This window comes from Ptychodera flava, assembly GCF_041260155.1.
Source record: "Ptychodera flava strain L36383 chromosome 23 unlocalized genomic scaffold, AS_Pfla_20210202 Scaffold_23__1_contigs__length_28996876_pilon, whole genome shotgun sequence".
Taxonomy (NCBI): Eukaryota; Metazoa; Hemichordata; class Enteropneusta; family Ptychoderidae; genus Ptychodera; species Ptychodera flava.
In genome coordinates, this window is record NW_027248277.1 from 3,752,998 (window position 1) to 3,769,876 (window position 16,879).

Sequence of the window (16,879 nt, forward strand, 5' to 3'; positions counted from 1 at the left end):
CCGGTATATCTGTTCATCCCCCCAGACTGACGCGGGACACGGGAGTCTATAGGGACTGTGCCAGAACATTAGGAGTGATCAGGGGTCGAATATCAGGCTCGCCGCCTCAGTTAATTGCACTGTGTAAAGTTTGCACTTTTTTCCAGGCTCTGTAAACAGTCGTCTGCTAGTTGCATCATTAATTAAATATTTGTAGTAAGTTAAATATACAGAACCAAGTAAGGACGAGTTCATCATTTGACAAGGTCCAGAGTGCAGCATGCAGCAGGGTCCCGACTAGACAACCGGCAATTTTCAATCAACCTTCCGATGGACTGCATCTTGTCAGTTTCAGGGTTGGGACCCTCTTCAGTTCATATGCTTAGTTATACAAGAAAAAGTGCCCTACGTTCAAATCATGCTCTAAAATGTCCTCTTCCATTAGAAATATCAACGATGGGATTAGCCAATTTATCGGCGATAAATCAAAACATGGGTTGGCGGCCATATTGGCTCCAAATATTTCCGTATATTGTCGGTGTCTGACTAGACTAGCCCCAAGTTTGTGGGTATATAAATATCAAAACAGAATAAACTGAAGGAATTTGAATAAAATCAATCGACTCTCACGTTTGTGATGAGGTGACATTGAAGCAATGTACTCTGGTAAGCTCATGTTTCAATGGGAATGTGTCAACGCGATGGCCTTGGCCAGACCGTGCCGCGCACACGAGACAAAAAAGCCAAGTGACAAGGGTCAGTTTGGCATCCTGAAAGCACAGGATCAATTCCGCAGGCAGTAAGGCCTGATAAAATTAATATCTGCTCTAATAACTTTGTAAAGAACAGGGCAGTATATAGATCGAAAATTCTCTAGATGTCCTGTGATTAAGCTGCGGATTGTTTGCGTTGACATACTCGACTATATAGCGGCCGGCTGGTCTGGAGACATTTCACGCTGAGTGAACTGAGGCACAAAATCTACGCTCACAATATTTCCGATGGAATCATTTTCAACAGTAACACTAGACTCTTCATCACTGGCTACCCTCTAAATCAATCATTCCAAACAACATTCTATTGCAGGAGTGATTGTCACTTTCCAAATTATAGACAGAACTTGAGATAGATGTCATTCTGCAATTGTGTGTATAGCTACTCCGTTCTACACTCACGAACGCCACTTATGTCACAGAAATGGACGCGTTCCTCTGGAGGTTTTTTCGTCAAGCCATGAACTTTTTCATTCTAACATTATTTATCAACGGGGAAAAAGCAAAAAAACACCACCATTTACCTTCGAAATAGTATTATTATTTATTGACAAAAAATTAAAAAATACTTTCTGGGAGATATACCCTTTAATTAAATAATTACACAATTACACATAATTACTGTCAATCAATCCATAAAGTGAAATGTTTAACATTTATGATTGGTATAAATCTGTATATTTTTGTTGCTGCTAGCCCTTGAAGATATCAAATCTAAATTTGAGATGGAAAGGACAACTCTAGAATCTCAACTGAAGGAGGCAAAGGAAGAGAAGGTTACTTTGGAAGAGAGATGTAAGGAACTGACACAGAAGTTAGAGAGCACTGAGCAGTCATTGGTCAGTCAACGCATTGGGAACAGTATGGAGAGAGAGAAATTACAGAGTGAACTTGAACAGAATCAGAAGCTGATCAAGGAACTTCAGAATAAAGTGGATGAATTACAACATAAATTGGAACTATCCAACCTGAAGAAAGCTGGAGACAAAGGTACAGTGTCTTTGACTGTATGTCTTAGATTAATTAGGATATCTTTGAATGCATCAGTTGATGAAGTAGCTGATTGACTCTAATTGAGTCGATGAGTGTCTTCTGTATGGACAGTGATGGTCCACACTTGGTGAAATTTTTCATGAAAAAAACTTTTGAAATGACAAACAGCCACCTATCATTGCTGGAATAAATTAAGTTTCCAATGACTTTACTTTCATTTTTCATCAAATAATCAAAGAACATCCTAAATAGTTTTGGAAATCTGAAAATGTTGGCATTGTTGAATATCATTTCAATCTACAATAATTTTAATGATGTACCGGTATACTCAAATTTTTTTTTTAGTAGCATTAAACATTTGCTGTAAACCAATAATTATTCAACTTGATATTAATTTCACTATTTTGCTAAAAGATGTTATCAACTCAATTAAATCCCAGTGATCACACTTTATAGCAATAAATTATATTGTTTTACTGACAAAACAGTGGATTTCTATCCCTGTGAAAATGTCTCAAACATCAAAATAGTGACATTAAATCCTTGTGAAATTAATGCTTTTACAGTAATCCTGCCTTATTTGGGTATTTATTATATCCCTTTGAACCTTGACCTCATTATAACTTATGATAATTTGATAAGTTTAGATTTACAGCCCAGCAGAGGGTAAAAGTGACATAAAATCAAAATTGATACAGAATTAATTTTTGTGATATCAGGTGATTTGTTCTCTGATTTATAGGAATAAGTAACTCCTCAAATATTTTGTCATTAGGTTACCAGTAAACAAACACTTATCACATGCACAAGCCAAGTTTGTAGTCTTTGAACAGAAAATACAGGGATTTATTCTCTGGTCGCTCTACGTCACAACTATGTCATCACTTTTGGTGCATCAGAACATTTTGCCTTGATCTCTGTGCTTGTCAATGTAAACAAACAACATGGCGGCCCGTATTTCTCCCGTGATCAAAATTTGTGTGATGTGAATATTTGTAAAAATCTGTCATATAATGTTTAGAGTCTCACAAAATAATCCACTTCAAAAATTTTGAGTCCTTCAGTTTTATTTTTAGAGTCAATATGGGGGGGGGGGTCGTATCTCTATTGACACCCCCCCCCCATGAAAGTACCACAGATGACCTCACCGCCACTTGAACTTTCAACATACAAAGTCCTGCAACAAGGGGGGGGGGGGAGCTCATCCACACTGCACACTGAGCCTCAAAAATTTTTGTGTTGAAATCAATATTTTCATAGACTACCACAATAATAATCCGAACCATGGAAGCGTTAGAGTATAACACTTGCATATTCCTCAGGAATTGAATAATTTCAGAAACAACAAACTTGAAGCTGGTGCTGGTCGCATTACCGTGCATTCTGTAAACACTACAACCAGGGTACGGTCGGCCGAGATTCAGTCGATTTTCGTTCTCTATCTGTGAAATCTGGTATGACTTTGCAGAAGGTGCATGTTGTGTGAGGCCATCTGGCATTTGCTCCGTACACAGATAAGGGCCGTGTTCCTCGCTCACACGACTTACGACTAGAATGATTCGACCACGGCGTAATTCTATTACTCAAAAAGTAGTTCAGAAGTTTAAACATAGAATTGTTGAGGAAAACTCCTTTTCCTTTACAAAAAACAATAAATCCTTGGCTTGTGCATGGGATAAGTATATTATTCCCTAATATTTTTCTTTGTTCAGCTCGGAAAATACTCGTGACATAATAACCGTGTCACCACTCATCTTTGACTTATGGTTATATGGTCATTACATCACTCATATTTTCTTTCGCTAAAAGCAGAAAAAATTAGGGAATTAATTCAATTATATCTAATTCAACAGTAAGTGCATGGATACAAATACAGATATCTGGAGTGATGCTTAGAGCAGTTCTAGATATCTAGAAATGCACCCTGTAACCAGTTCCAGATATCTAGAATTGCACCCTGCAACCAGTTCTAGATATCTAGAATTGCACCCTGCAACCAGTTCCAGATATCTAGAATTGCACCCTGCAACCAGTTCTAGATATCTAAAATTGCACCCTGCAACCAGTTCCAGATATCTAGAATTGCACCCTGCAACCAGTTCCAGATATCTAGAATTGCACCCTGCAACCAGTTCCAGATATCTAGAATTGCACCCTGCAACCAGTTCTAGATATCTAGAATTGCACCCTGCAACCAGTTCCAGATATCTAGAATTGCACCCTGCAACCAGTTCCAGATATCTAAAATTGCACCCTGCAACCAGTTCTAGATATCTAGAATTGCACCCTGCAACCAGTTCCAGATATCTAGAATTGCACCCTGCAACCAGTTCCAGATATCTAAAATTGCACCCTGCAACCAGTTCCAGATATCTAGAATTGCACCCTGCAACCAGTTCCAGATATCTAGAATTGCACCCTGCAACCAGTTCAAGATAACTAAAATTGCACCCTGCAACCAGTTCCAAATATCCAGATGCACCAAGCAATCTCTTTCAGACTCACTGCACCCACAGTGCTTGTTGATTACTTTTCAAAATGCAATCTTTGACCCATCCCGGATAATGGACACTCAGTTTGCTGTTGTATATTGCTTTTGAGGTTGTACCTTACATTATCTTCTTATAAGACCTACACGGCACTCTCTAATACCACAGTAGTTGCATTTTGGGAAAATCTACTTACCGTAAACACAAAGTATGTTTGATTCACTCAGCAAAGCTTTGACATGATCTGGTACAAAGGAAATCCTCCTTTGAAGTCCTGGACTCTTTCACCATTGTACCAACCCTGTCCCTGAAACAGAAATACAAAATAACTCATAAAATCTGAAGCAATTCAATTGATAGATAAAATATATGACTTTACATTGATTTAATGTCATGTTGTTAAAAGAATTTCAGTCCACCATACACTATGACACAATTTAAATTATATCCACAAATTACTTACAGATTCCACAAAGGAAAAGACATACTGTACACTACCGTATACCATAGGCATGACTTGACTAAGAGTGTTGACTGCAGTTCACATTAAGGTCATTGATGTCATGCCATGCCTGTATTCATGATAGGAACAGCAAATTATGAAGAAAGTACTTTTTGTTTTTGATAGAGCATATGGTAGGAGAAATATTCTGACAGGGAGAAAATGTAAAAGTCAGGTTGTAGAGTAGTTACTGATTTGACCTATTTAATGGAATTGATGCATTCTTGGATAGACCTGAGATCAGAGTGCACATTGCAGCTTTAGTGAAAGGTATCTACATGAATCATTTGTTGTACCAGTAGGTATGTTATATCTTTCAGATAGCTGATTGTATTTATCAGTTTACATTTGTGAGACATCAATGGTCACCAGCAGTTGAATATTGTCAGAGACAGTTGTGATTTGATTTTATGAAACGTCTGCATCTGACTGAACTTGTAAAAATGTATTGAGTGTATAAAATAATGTGCATCTGCTCCTTGAAACCTGACAAAATTTTCCAGATCTCATAGGCCCACCAAAGCTTAGTAAAATGGCTGCTGATAAACATCTTGCACCTTGTATAAGATTCTTCAGATGCTCATTTCATTTCACAATCTAAAGGAGTCACTGTTTTTTATTTTATTTTCAACCAACTTTAAGTTAACAGTCATCCGTCAAGGTTTAACTTACTGTACATAAAAACAGCTTCAAATGCTACCAAAACATACAAAAGTAGAGTCCAAATTGAAAAATCTTGCTTTGTGATTTTTTATGGATATTTACTGATGCACAAATCATAGAATGAGGCACCGTGGACCAGTGGTTAGGGTAACGGACTCACTATCAGAGGATGGTGAGTTCAAGACCCGGTAGGTCCAGAGTAATGGTCTCACTGTCGGAGGACGGTGAGTTCAAGACTCTAGCACGGTGTTGTGCCCCTGAGCAAGGCACTTTACTCCTCAGTACTCCATTTGGGGGTTTAGTGGGTTATGTGTATACCTCATCCTGTAATTGGGCTAACGCCCGTTGGATGATGGACTGATAAAAAAAATGTGCAGTTTTTAAATTTACCAACCCAACAATAATTACCTTGTACCGGTAGAGTTTTGTACATTTCACAGACTTCAGATACAGAACTCTTTAAAGCATTTCTTTTTCATGCCACAAATTATCACCTAATAATGGTGACAATGGTATAAACTTGAGTTAGCAATGAAAACACTGAAACCTATACGCTCACATATTCCCTATGGCAGACATACCACATAAAGTATGCAATGTTTTGTCATATACAACTACAAAACATATAATTGCTACAAATTTGCCAATATCGGTGATGATTGGCACAGAGTTGATTAAAAACCTGTTAGCAAATTTGTGTTGCATATTTTTTACGTGGCATACATAATAAGTTTACATAATTACAGAAAATTCTCTCGGTACCAGAGGCTATATATTTCTTGAGGTTGGGTCATCCCAGGGTCCAGGTATGTGGTCACACTGGCCAAATACAAAACACTGCCTGATAATACCTATAGTACAATGACAGTTCCCCAATCACACTTAGTTTGTGTCTATTCAATGAACTGACAAACACTTTGCCAAAGGCATATGCCAATGAATTTGGGTCATTTCTAGTGGTGCCTTCTGTTAATGCAAAATTCATAGATTTGTTGCATTAGAAAAGGACATTGTTTATCAACTTTAAATATAGTAGTTAATTAGTTATTTTTGAAGTTTAATCAGCAACACAGATCAGTGAAGTAGAAAACTGACAATTCAGTTAGTGTGTCAATATATTACTGATTGCAAATGTCGCATCCTTGGTCCATTTCAGATTTGTAGTAAGTCCATGCTGGGACCATTAAAAACTCCTAGATTTGCATCTCAGCACAGACTAGGTCCACTTTGCTCAAATTGAAATTTAGTTCTGGCTATTACACTGCAGTAACCTACACTGCACCTTCAGTTGTTGTGTTGGTTTGAAGTTGTTGGCAGAGACCCACACATGAATGAATCTTGGTTGCAGAATGCTAATAAACTTAAAATCCTACAACCAGTTCCAGATGTCTGGAAATGCCGCCAACAACTATTTCAAGATATCTAAAATTGCACCCTGCAACCATGCGTTCACCGGGGGGGTTGGGGGGGGGGGGGGGGTTTAGAGACGTTTTCCACGTAATGGACTCCCTGTTTGCTGTCATAGATTCATTTTGTACCTCACATTATCTTCTTCTAAGACATACAATCACTCCCTTAGATGCAGCGCTGTAAACCTCCAACTGGACGATGTCCCGGGCCAATCTTCATGCAAATGTTATGACCTACTGTATGCAAATAAGATGACCCAGGCCTATCCACTCAGTACATTTACACATCATGGCAGAAGGTGACCCCGGCCTATCCACAAATACATCTACACGCTATGAAGGTGACCCAGGCCTATTCTCAATACGAATGCCGGTACCGGTACAAACTATGGAAGGTGACCCAGGCCTATCCTCAATATAAATACATGTACACACTATGGATGATGACCCAGGCCTATCCAGAATACAATTACTGGTACAGACTATTTGTATTGATCATAGGCCTAGGTCGTCTTCCATAATGTATACATGTAGTATTCTAGATAGGCCTGAGTCGTCTTCCATAATGTATACATGTAGTATTCTAGATAGGCCTGAGTCATCTTCCATACTGTGTGCATGTATGTGTTTGTAGATTGACCTGGGTCATCTTCCATTGCATGTATGCGTAGTTGTGGATAGGCCAGGGTCACCTTCTGCTATGATGTGTACATATACTGAGTAATTATATTATTGTGGATAGGCCTGTATCATCGTATTTGCAAAGGTCATAACATTTGCATGAAGATAGGCCTGTATCATCGTATTTGCAAAGGTCATAACATTTGCATGAAGATAGGCCTGTATCATCGTATTTGCAAAGGTCATAACAGTTGCATGAAGATAGGCCTGGGACATCATTCAGTTGAAGGTCTATGGTGCTGTCTGTAAGATAATGGCTGTTGCATGATGGGAAAATCTACTTACTTTAAAAACAATGTATTTGATTCAATCACCAAAGCTTTGACACAATGAGGTACTCAGGAAATCATCCGTTTAAGTCCTGGAAACTTTCACCGTTGTATCAGCCATGTGTCACAATCTACAAAACAATAGAAACATTGTCAGTCCGGGTCATTTCCAAATTGATGATGCTACACCATAATTTTTTTCGTATCATTAGCCAATCAGCGGCTGGCACACAATCAGTAGAAATTGACAGAAAAAGCTCCAGAATGTATTTTCTGGCAACTTCCACATGTGTCCATGGTTACGTAGGCCATAGTGTGCTGAACTCCATCTTGCTATAAACTCCTCCGCTGCACTATTCACATAACTTTCTCGTGTATTATCATAGATCCTATCAAAAATATTGTTAGTTGTGAAAGAGGGGTTTTGCAAAAACACTTGGCCTTGCACATTTATGGAAATATGGATGTAATTTGTGAACAAAACAATCGCGGAGTTAATCTGTCATAATCTCGAACAGCGGCCACTCTGTCAACACATATTTTCAAAATCGTGTCTCATTTTTAGTCCGGCTTGGACAACCAAATCCCATATATTGCTTTGATGCCCGGGCTCTTGCCTGAAGTCCAGTGAAATATAAATCACGTACCGTTCAGAAAACCCCACTTACACCAGAGATGGTAGCTATGAAAAATTCTCCATGTGAGAGATGAAGAAAATCAGCTAGGAAAGGGGTAACTGAAATGAATTGTAAATATCTTGGTTGCTGCTTTGCTTGATGGTCTTATTGTTTGACAAAGTGTTCTTGGAGAACATAGGATCATGTTCATCATGAAAGAAGTGCAAAGTTTTGGATTTTATGGCCTACAAGAAAGCTGAAAGTAACTGATAGTGATTAATACAATGCTTGCAAACCTGCAGTGACTGCAATCTTATTGATGACGTAATCCGGTTGGTGATTGGCTGATCATTGAAATAATATCATGGTGTAGTGTCACCAATTTCAGAAATGACTGGGACTGATTATTAAACTGTAATCAAACTCCTTGTAAAATTTCTCACAAAAATACTATGACTATTCAATACAGAAAAGATCTATGAAATAATTCATATCTATTTGAGATACTGATATCAGCCGTTTTTCTACTTCTGTGTTTAGTACATCAAAAACAATGACGTGTTCAGTTGAACTGACACAGAAGCTAGAAGTACTCCCTCGTTCCACAAAGTCAAACATATAAACTATGGTATTGACATGAATTGACTCAGATTGTTGACTACAGTCCACCTTAAAATCATTGATGTCATGTCATGCCTGCATTCATGCCAGGAACAGTTATGACTAGTACCGGTACACTGTAGTTTGATTTACTCACCTCTGAACTTTTAACATCACAGAACAACACAGGATTATCATCATTGGAAGGCACGCAGACTAAGTTCACTGTGGCATTCTGTATCAACAAAGTCTGACAGAAAAAAATGTGAAGAAACATTATAGTGTCATAGTACCTGGTACTCCATTTTATTAGAATTGATGGACTTATGGATAGATCTGTGAGCAGAGTGCACATTGCAGCTTTCATTGAAGGTGTTAAAGTGTCTTCTGTTTTGTAGATTTGTTACACCATTCAGAGCTGATTGTATGCATCAGTTGTTTACATTTGTAAGAACACCATGGTTACCAGTAGACCACTGACACTGACAAAGGATGTTTTAAACTGGACACTATCATTTTGTCAAGGTGTAACAAACTTACAAGAAGGAAGTCACTTTGACACCTTTCACTACAGCTGTAATGAACACACTGATTGGAGGAAAGGATATATATTTAAGCATTATTACATTTATCAATTCTGATCACATGCATGGAAACACAGCCTAATTGATACTACCATGTGTTGAATTTCACACATACTGTATCTGCCTTGTTGATCAAGTAATCCTGTCTTTGTTATGAACAGTAATCAGCTGTAGGCAGAATTTTGTACAAACCATTTTATCAGAATTGATGCATTCTGGGACAGACCTGAGGTCAGAGTGCACATTTCATAAAATAAATGGACTATTTCATGGTTTATCAAAATTTCATGACATATCACTTAATTTTTCAGCAATAGCATGTGATTCAATTTCCCTTTCACTACAGATTTGAAAACAAAACAGAGTAGCTTTCTTGAGAGAGGGAGACATTTTACTGTGAGGTGACTTCACAGCAATTTTTAAGTTAACGATAGGAATGCTGGAATTATGGAGCATTTACTGCAATGATATCAAAAATGATGATGAGGGTCTGTGAATTTAACAGAGACAGGTCCAGAGTTGAATCTGAGGGAATTGTCATGTTTGTATCATGTGTTCTGTTACACTTCAAAACACAAGCTGTTACAATTTACTCTGCTATAAACCATGTGTTGAAGCATACGAACACTCAATCACTACCCCATGTGGTTCACATAAAACCCTGTGTTTAATGCAAACACTACAGTAATTAACTACTATTAAGGACAAGTGACTGAACTGGGATAGTATTTGTCAACTCTCACCTCTGAACTTTGACCTTGTTGCATGTACTGCAGTGATCATTCTTTGACATCTTTTAAATCCTCACCATTTCATTCAATTATTGCTGGTAGAATAAAATACAAAAATTGTAAAATCTCGTAATCTAAACATTTAATTGATGTTATCTGTGAATTTAACAGAGACAGGTCCAGAGTTGAATGTGAGGGAATTGTCATGTTTGCATCATGTGTTGTGTTACACTTCAAAACACAAGCTGCTACCGGTACAATTTACTCTGCTATAAACCCTGTGTTGAAGCATATATCAACACTCAATGACTGTCCATCTTCCCGTTGGAATCTGTGTTGATTACTAGGACAAGTGACCAAACTAGGAAAGTGTTTGTCAAACTCTCACCTCTGAACTTTGACCTCATTGCATGTACTGCAGTGATCACTCTTTGACATCTTGTAAACTTTCACCATTTCATCCAATTATTGCTGGTAGAATAAAGAAAACAACATGTTAAAATTTAGAAATCTATACTGCCAAATCTAGGAATAGTTTAACATTTCCATATGATGTGAATCTATATTAATCTGCAAAATACTTACAGAAACAAATGCCATGATTTCTAATATCTTTACAAAGTGGATTAATACACATAGGCAGAGAGTGGCAACCATTTTATTTTGTTTTGAAAATGTAGCTCAGCAACACTCCAAAACTGATGACATTTATTGTGCATATCGCAATGTTTATCATAAAATATGGCTCAGATGATATTTTACAGTAAAATCCACCAGGATGGAGAGATATTGGCATGGGTATATCATGAAATAGTGTTATGTCAAATAACTTAAAAAATGGTTCACATCTAATATTGAAAATCACCAATAGACATTCAGAACAAACAGTTACTGACCACTAGACTGTCTTCACAATATCTCTAAAAGATCTCTAAAACTCTCACGCCAAACTTTGGTAACATTACAACTGTCTACTAGTAAAGCTGTATTATATACAGTTCTGGTGCAAATGACAAGAAAATCCAAGAAAATCGACTTCAAACTCACAAATGTCTTGTGAAACATCAAAAGTTATGAAAAGAAAATGACAATTTTTTGGTTACAATCATCAAACTGTTGCTATGGATACAATCAGACATTCAATGATTGTATTAATTCATTGAGTTATCATTTTGAATTTTACAAATGTACAACTTCTAACAAAAAAATTTTCTGTTTTGAACAAGAGAAAGGTTACAAGGAAATGAGTAGGTTACATGGAAATGAGTAATTTTAAACAAATAGAATAAACGCTGTCGCTATGGTTACCAGTAGCACACAAGTGTCTTAATGTATTGGCATATGATTAAAAAGTTTACTTCAGTCTTTCAAGTTTGGTAAAAGAATTTTTATGATATTATGACCTCTGAAGAAGTTATAAAGAAAAGCAAATTTTGAATATTTATGTTGCCATGGTTACTTGTTGGCATCATTGTACTAATTTTTCTATGTATAGAACAAAATCTTGGTCAAAATGACTAGAAAATTCCAACAAACAAGTTCACTTCAAACTGAGTAACATCTATATTCATTCACACTTAGAAACCTCCAGTAAAACATTACAGAATTTCCACTGTATGTCTATAAATTCAAACATAGTCCACAAAATGAGAATTTTAAACAATAATAATAAAACTTTGCCATGGATACCAGCCATACATTCTATGAGTCTTTCCATTTATTGAGAATCATTGAAAAGTGAACTACAGTGTGTGAATATTTCCTGGAGAATTTTTATTTAAATTGCACAACATACATGTATTACCGAGAAAAGATAATTTTGAGGAAATAGAATAAAATCTGTTGCCATGGTGATTAATAACGCTGAAATATAGTAATGCATTGATAGAAAATAAGCAAGTGTGTATTAGCCTTTAAACTTTTGTGAAAAAATTTTCAGGGTAATTCAACAACAGATAATTATGAAGAAAAGCAAATTATTAACATTTACGTTGCCATGGTTACTTGTTATGCATAACTTTACTATGTATTGATGCATAATAAACAAGCTTATGTCAGTCTGTAAACTTTTGCGAAAAAATTTTCAACCTGCTTCATAAAATACAAAAGCTACAGAAAAATACATGTTTTTACCCATTGTCATAAAAAGTGTTGCCATGGTTACAGTAATTAGTGAATGAATTCATTTTTTGGTTCACGATAGTTACATCTTTGAAAATAATGAAATGTACTCAATGCAAAGAATTTTGAATTTAGCATGACAAGTTAAAATTCATGACAAAATACACTTGTACAAAATACACAATGTACTTATTTTGCCTATTTCTGCTGAAAATGTTGCTATGGTAAATTTGCAAAATGACCAATAATTGAGAGAATTTGCAAAAATAATATTATACTGTACCTAAAGGAATTATGTGAGTTTTCAAAAAATTCTGGGGCAGTGAAAACTTCATAAGAACTAATTATGTTTCTTTTTACAGCAGAACAAAAAGTAAGCTGTGCAACAATGCACAGAACAATTTTCACTGATTTGACCTTTGACCTTTCAGGTGACTGGTCAATGACATTGGTCAATGGTCAACATCAAGGCAAAGGACAAAAGTTCAAGAGTCCAAGAGGTTTAGTCTTCCACCGTGATAAACTTGTGGTGTGTGACCTGGTAACAATATTGTACAGATATTGAACAAAGATTATACCTGTGACAAAGTCATAGGAAGCTTTGATGGTCAGTTTGCAAAGCCATTCCGGCCACTGAGTGTAGCCATCTCACGTTTCAACCACTATTTCATACTTGATGATGAAAATAAACAAATTGTTGTTTGTGATGAAAACGGTAAAATTATCCAAATAATTACTCTACCTGAAAACATCAAAGTAGTCTGGGACATAGCTCTGATGGATGACTTTGTTTTGGTCACTTTGAGTTTGACCTCTCCGGACACCTTGGTGAGACCTGAGGACAGAGGTGATAGACTGGTCAAGTACACTCAAAGTGGAGAATATCTAGCAGAAGTCAATGGTCAAATTAGAGGCCAAGGACAATTCAAGTGGCCGGTGTCTGTGGTTGTAAACAGCAACAATGTCATCATGGTTTTTGACAAAGGCAATCGATGCATCAAGTGTTTTGACAGCGACCTGAATTTTTTACATCAATTCGGACAAAGTCAGATACCAAGGGGCATTGTGGGATACACTGGATCCATTGCTGTGGATGAAGATGATAATGTTTATGTTTGTAACTACTACAATGATAGAATCCTAAAATATCGATGTGATGGAAAGTGGATCTGTGATCTATTGCAAGGTAATGTGAGTTACCCTAGGTACATTGCAGTCATGGGTGATAAAATTGGTGTTGTAGAGGGTGGCAGTGACCAAATCAAAGTATTTTCCAAGTAGATAAAATACACCAACATGAAGTGTATGTCTACATGACATCAAAATGTCAGAATTTGGAGAATTTTTGAAAGGAATAATTTTGTGAGCGTTGAAGTTTGAACGCATTGCATTGACTTGACTGCATTGTTGACAAGGATGTCATGGCAACAAGTTGATTGCAAGGTTATTTTTACAAATTTAGAAATATGGTTGTTGACAAATATTGTGATTTTTGTCAGTCGATTCATCTCAGGGATGTTAGAAATCCAAAACGGAGATGTTTTGTGGATTTATCATCAACAATTTTGACCAATTTTGTCATGGAGGTATTTGACTGCCGTTGTACACGGCATACCCCAATGACAACATTGGTCAAAAATGTTTGTTGATATTTAAATATTGGCGTTATTTTTTATTTTGAACTTGAAATTTTAGATCGGACAATGTTAGAGATGCAGTCGCTCACTTCTTTTATATGCCGATGAAACATTCTTTCACATTTTGTGAAATTTTCGCCGAAATTTTGGTCAACTTGTACAAGGGGATGTCTTCAGGCAACAGTACAGATACACCTTCCATCACATCGCCATAAATATCGGGCGGAATATCAATTGTGTGTGCAAAATAAGATGAGATAAAATACCTGCATATCTGATGATGTTAATTTTGTTGAAATCTGTCGATATTTCCATCCGATGGAGGAAGATTACTCCGATTTATGGTTTATAAACAACGACTTCAACCTTAGCGATCACCGCCATTCTAAGTTCAAGAGAGCCGTTGAGGGCGTTGTATCCAGGTCGATCTCACTATGTCGAGAGAGGGGTGGAGCAAGGGCATTTCTTGGTTATACAGACTTTTATACGGTTGTTTTGAAATATTCAAAGTGCTTTCTTTCTACAACAATGTGTCATTTGTCTGTTTGTATTGTAAATAGTGTCTGGACAGTTTAATCGTGATCTTTACGAAGAGCTTTAACCCAGTACTACCCTTTCTGAGAAGAGTAGTTGTTACCGTATGGAATTACTTTAATTTGTATCCCTGAGACAATGTATCAAATTTACAGGAGTAACCAAGGACGCTTACAAACTAGACGTGTAAGATGTAAACAAACATGAATCATTGAGTGTGACAACAGCGTAGATCTAGCTGCAATAATTGAACCCTGCAGTTGGAGCTAGGCCGTGCGGCTTTGACTTCTGTCCATAGCGCGAGCAGCACGGGTACTAGCTGTGGGTCCATAGCTGTGGTGTTTTCAGACGGGATTACCTGCCTTTTACGGGCTGGTTTAACTTTTTACGATTTTAACCCCGCCACGGGTTAAAATCGTAAAACGTCAAAACCAGCCCGTAAAAGGCAGGAATCCCGTCCGAAAACACCACAGCTATGGACCCACAGCTACACGGGTACCAGTCAACTCGCACTTTTTCCAACCCGCCCAGAACAACTCGCCCGATACTATTTTGCAATTTTATGAGTACCTGGTACGTATAAAACGTTTTATTTGTAACAACAATTATTTCTAACATTGAAAACCACAGGTGCGGCTTGAAATATGTGCCAACACCGGAAAACTTTTTATTTGCGAATTTCACGTTTTGCAAATCTCTTGAAAGAATAAATTTCGTTCGGCTTCTTTACGTATAGGGATAGTTACTGCGTACTGGCTCACTTCTTTAGGGACAGCAGGACCGTCTTTCACGAGTTACTGGCCTGGCATGACATGAAAATAGCTGGCCTCGGGCCATTGGGTTAGCTTACATGGAATCTACAACACCCTATCTCAAAACAACGAGCGAGTTGGCATCGGGCGAGTTTGTATCGGGCGAGGTGGTATCGGGCGAGTTGGAAAAAGTGCGAGTTGACTGTGCCGCACGGCCTAGCTCCACCAGGGCTGGCTCTGCATGGTAGGGCTGTGTGTTACCGACGTTATACGGCAGAGCTACACCAGGGCTACAATTATTGCAGCCAGCATAGATCATGATTTTATGACATTGTCGTTTATTTCTCGTGAAGTTCATGATAACAAATCTTTCAACCAAACTTTTACCAACATGTACAGGAATAGGTGAGCGTCACCTCGTAATTTTGATATCTACAACAGCCATGTGATAATATTGTACTTGTATCTATACTGACTGCAGTATCAAGTTTTGATACGAAAGTTAAATATTTTGTTTCGAGAAACATCATTGCTGTTTCAGTAAATAAAGAATTTCACAGATATATATTTATATAATGAATTGTGTTTCTTCAGATTTTTTCAGACATTTTGTCGGTAAGTTACAAAAACATTTCAAGTTTGTTTTCAATGCGTTGTACCGTTTTAAAATGATATCATAGAATGACTGTGCTGTAGATTCATTTATCAGCCAGAACAATTTGAACTTAAATTTTGTACATTTCAATTGTATTTTGAACACTGGAGAGAAGTACATATTTTATAAACTTTGCAGTGTAGTTTGAATGTATTCAACCAATTCTACAGATATGTGGAGTAGTAGCGGCAATATTTCTTTTGTGTTTGATGGGAAATATTTTATAATCCTACAAGATAATGTATGTAACTCAATAGTGGTTTATTTTCAGTAAGTTCAGATGTCAGTTTGTACACGTGTATGTACCCCTGTCGATTTTAAATAGTCTGAAATAAAAAATGTTTTCATTGTTAATTTTCAAACTTCAGAATGTTTTATTGAAATGGCGAAACATTCTTACTTTTGTAATTTTAACGCTGTATGTTCCTCGTGGTCATGGACTGGGGTCATCTCAGGTCACATCCGTCTTCCGCTCACGGTGCAATTTGAAATCTTGTCACATTATTGCAGAAAACATGACTTAAGTTGGTAAAACATCGGATGATCAATGGCTGATAGCCTGGGATCACGCAGTATAATGCACGGAGTTCTGTTCTTTTCTTTTCAAAGATGAAAGCTGAGTTAAAATCAGCGACACCGATCAGTGCAGTGTTAATACACAGTCAATGTTTTGATGTGAACGGGCCTCCTGTAGTGTAACTGTGGCTACAGGTGGACGTGATATTATTTGAATGGTGATAAAATTTGAATTGTAAGATTTTATCAAAACTTTATTAAACAGAGTATTTTGATACTGACATACTGACTGGCAACTTTTCTCCTGAAAACAAGTTTTCGACCCCGGCATAATGCCTTTACATTTTTTCACCAGATAAATCTGACAAGCGGAA

The 16,879-nt window shown here is 37.1% G+C and overlaps 1 protein-coding gene and 1 long non-coding RNA gene across 4 annotated transcripts in view; one reads left to right on the plus strand and one right to left on the minus strand.

The window, feature by feature from the left end:
* LOC139123484 (uncharacterized) overlaps positions 1–14,442 on the minus strand; it is a 31,904-nt gene extending 17,462 nt beyond the window's left edge. For 2 of the 3 annotated variants that reach the window (XR_011549687.1, XR_011549685.1), the window contains exons 1-7: positions 14,315–14,442; positions 13,154–13,246; positions 10,679–10,761; positions 10,303–10,385; positions 9,133–9,225; positions 7,775–7,889; positions 4,431–4,541 (exon numbers count right to left, since the gene is read on the minus strand). This is a non-coding gene — a long non-coding RNA (uncharacterized lncRNA). The remainder of the gene's footprint in view (positions 1–4,430; positions 4,542–7,774; positions 7,890–9,132; positions 9,226–10,302; positions 10,386–10,678; positions 10,762–13,153; positions 13,247–14,314) is intronic. The other variant, XR_011549686.1, reaches the window with a different exon arrangement.
* The window catches only part of LOC139123461 (myosin heavy chain, clone 203-like), a 30,301-nt gene extending 13,958 nt beyond the window's left edge, over positions 1–16,343 (plus strand). The window contains exons 5-7 of the mRNA XM_070689609.1: positions 1,449–1,742; positions 12,843–14,578; positions 15,018–16,343. Of these exons, the coding sequence (XP_070545710.1) occupies positions 1,449–1,742; positions 12,843–12,976 (428 nt within the window). The 3' untranslated portion in view covers positions 12,977–14,578; positions 15,018–16,343. The remainder of the gene's footprint in view (positions 1–1,448; positions 1,743–12,842; positions 14,579–15,017) is intronic.
* Positions 16,344–16,879: the final 536 nt, after the last annotated feature.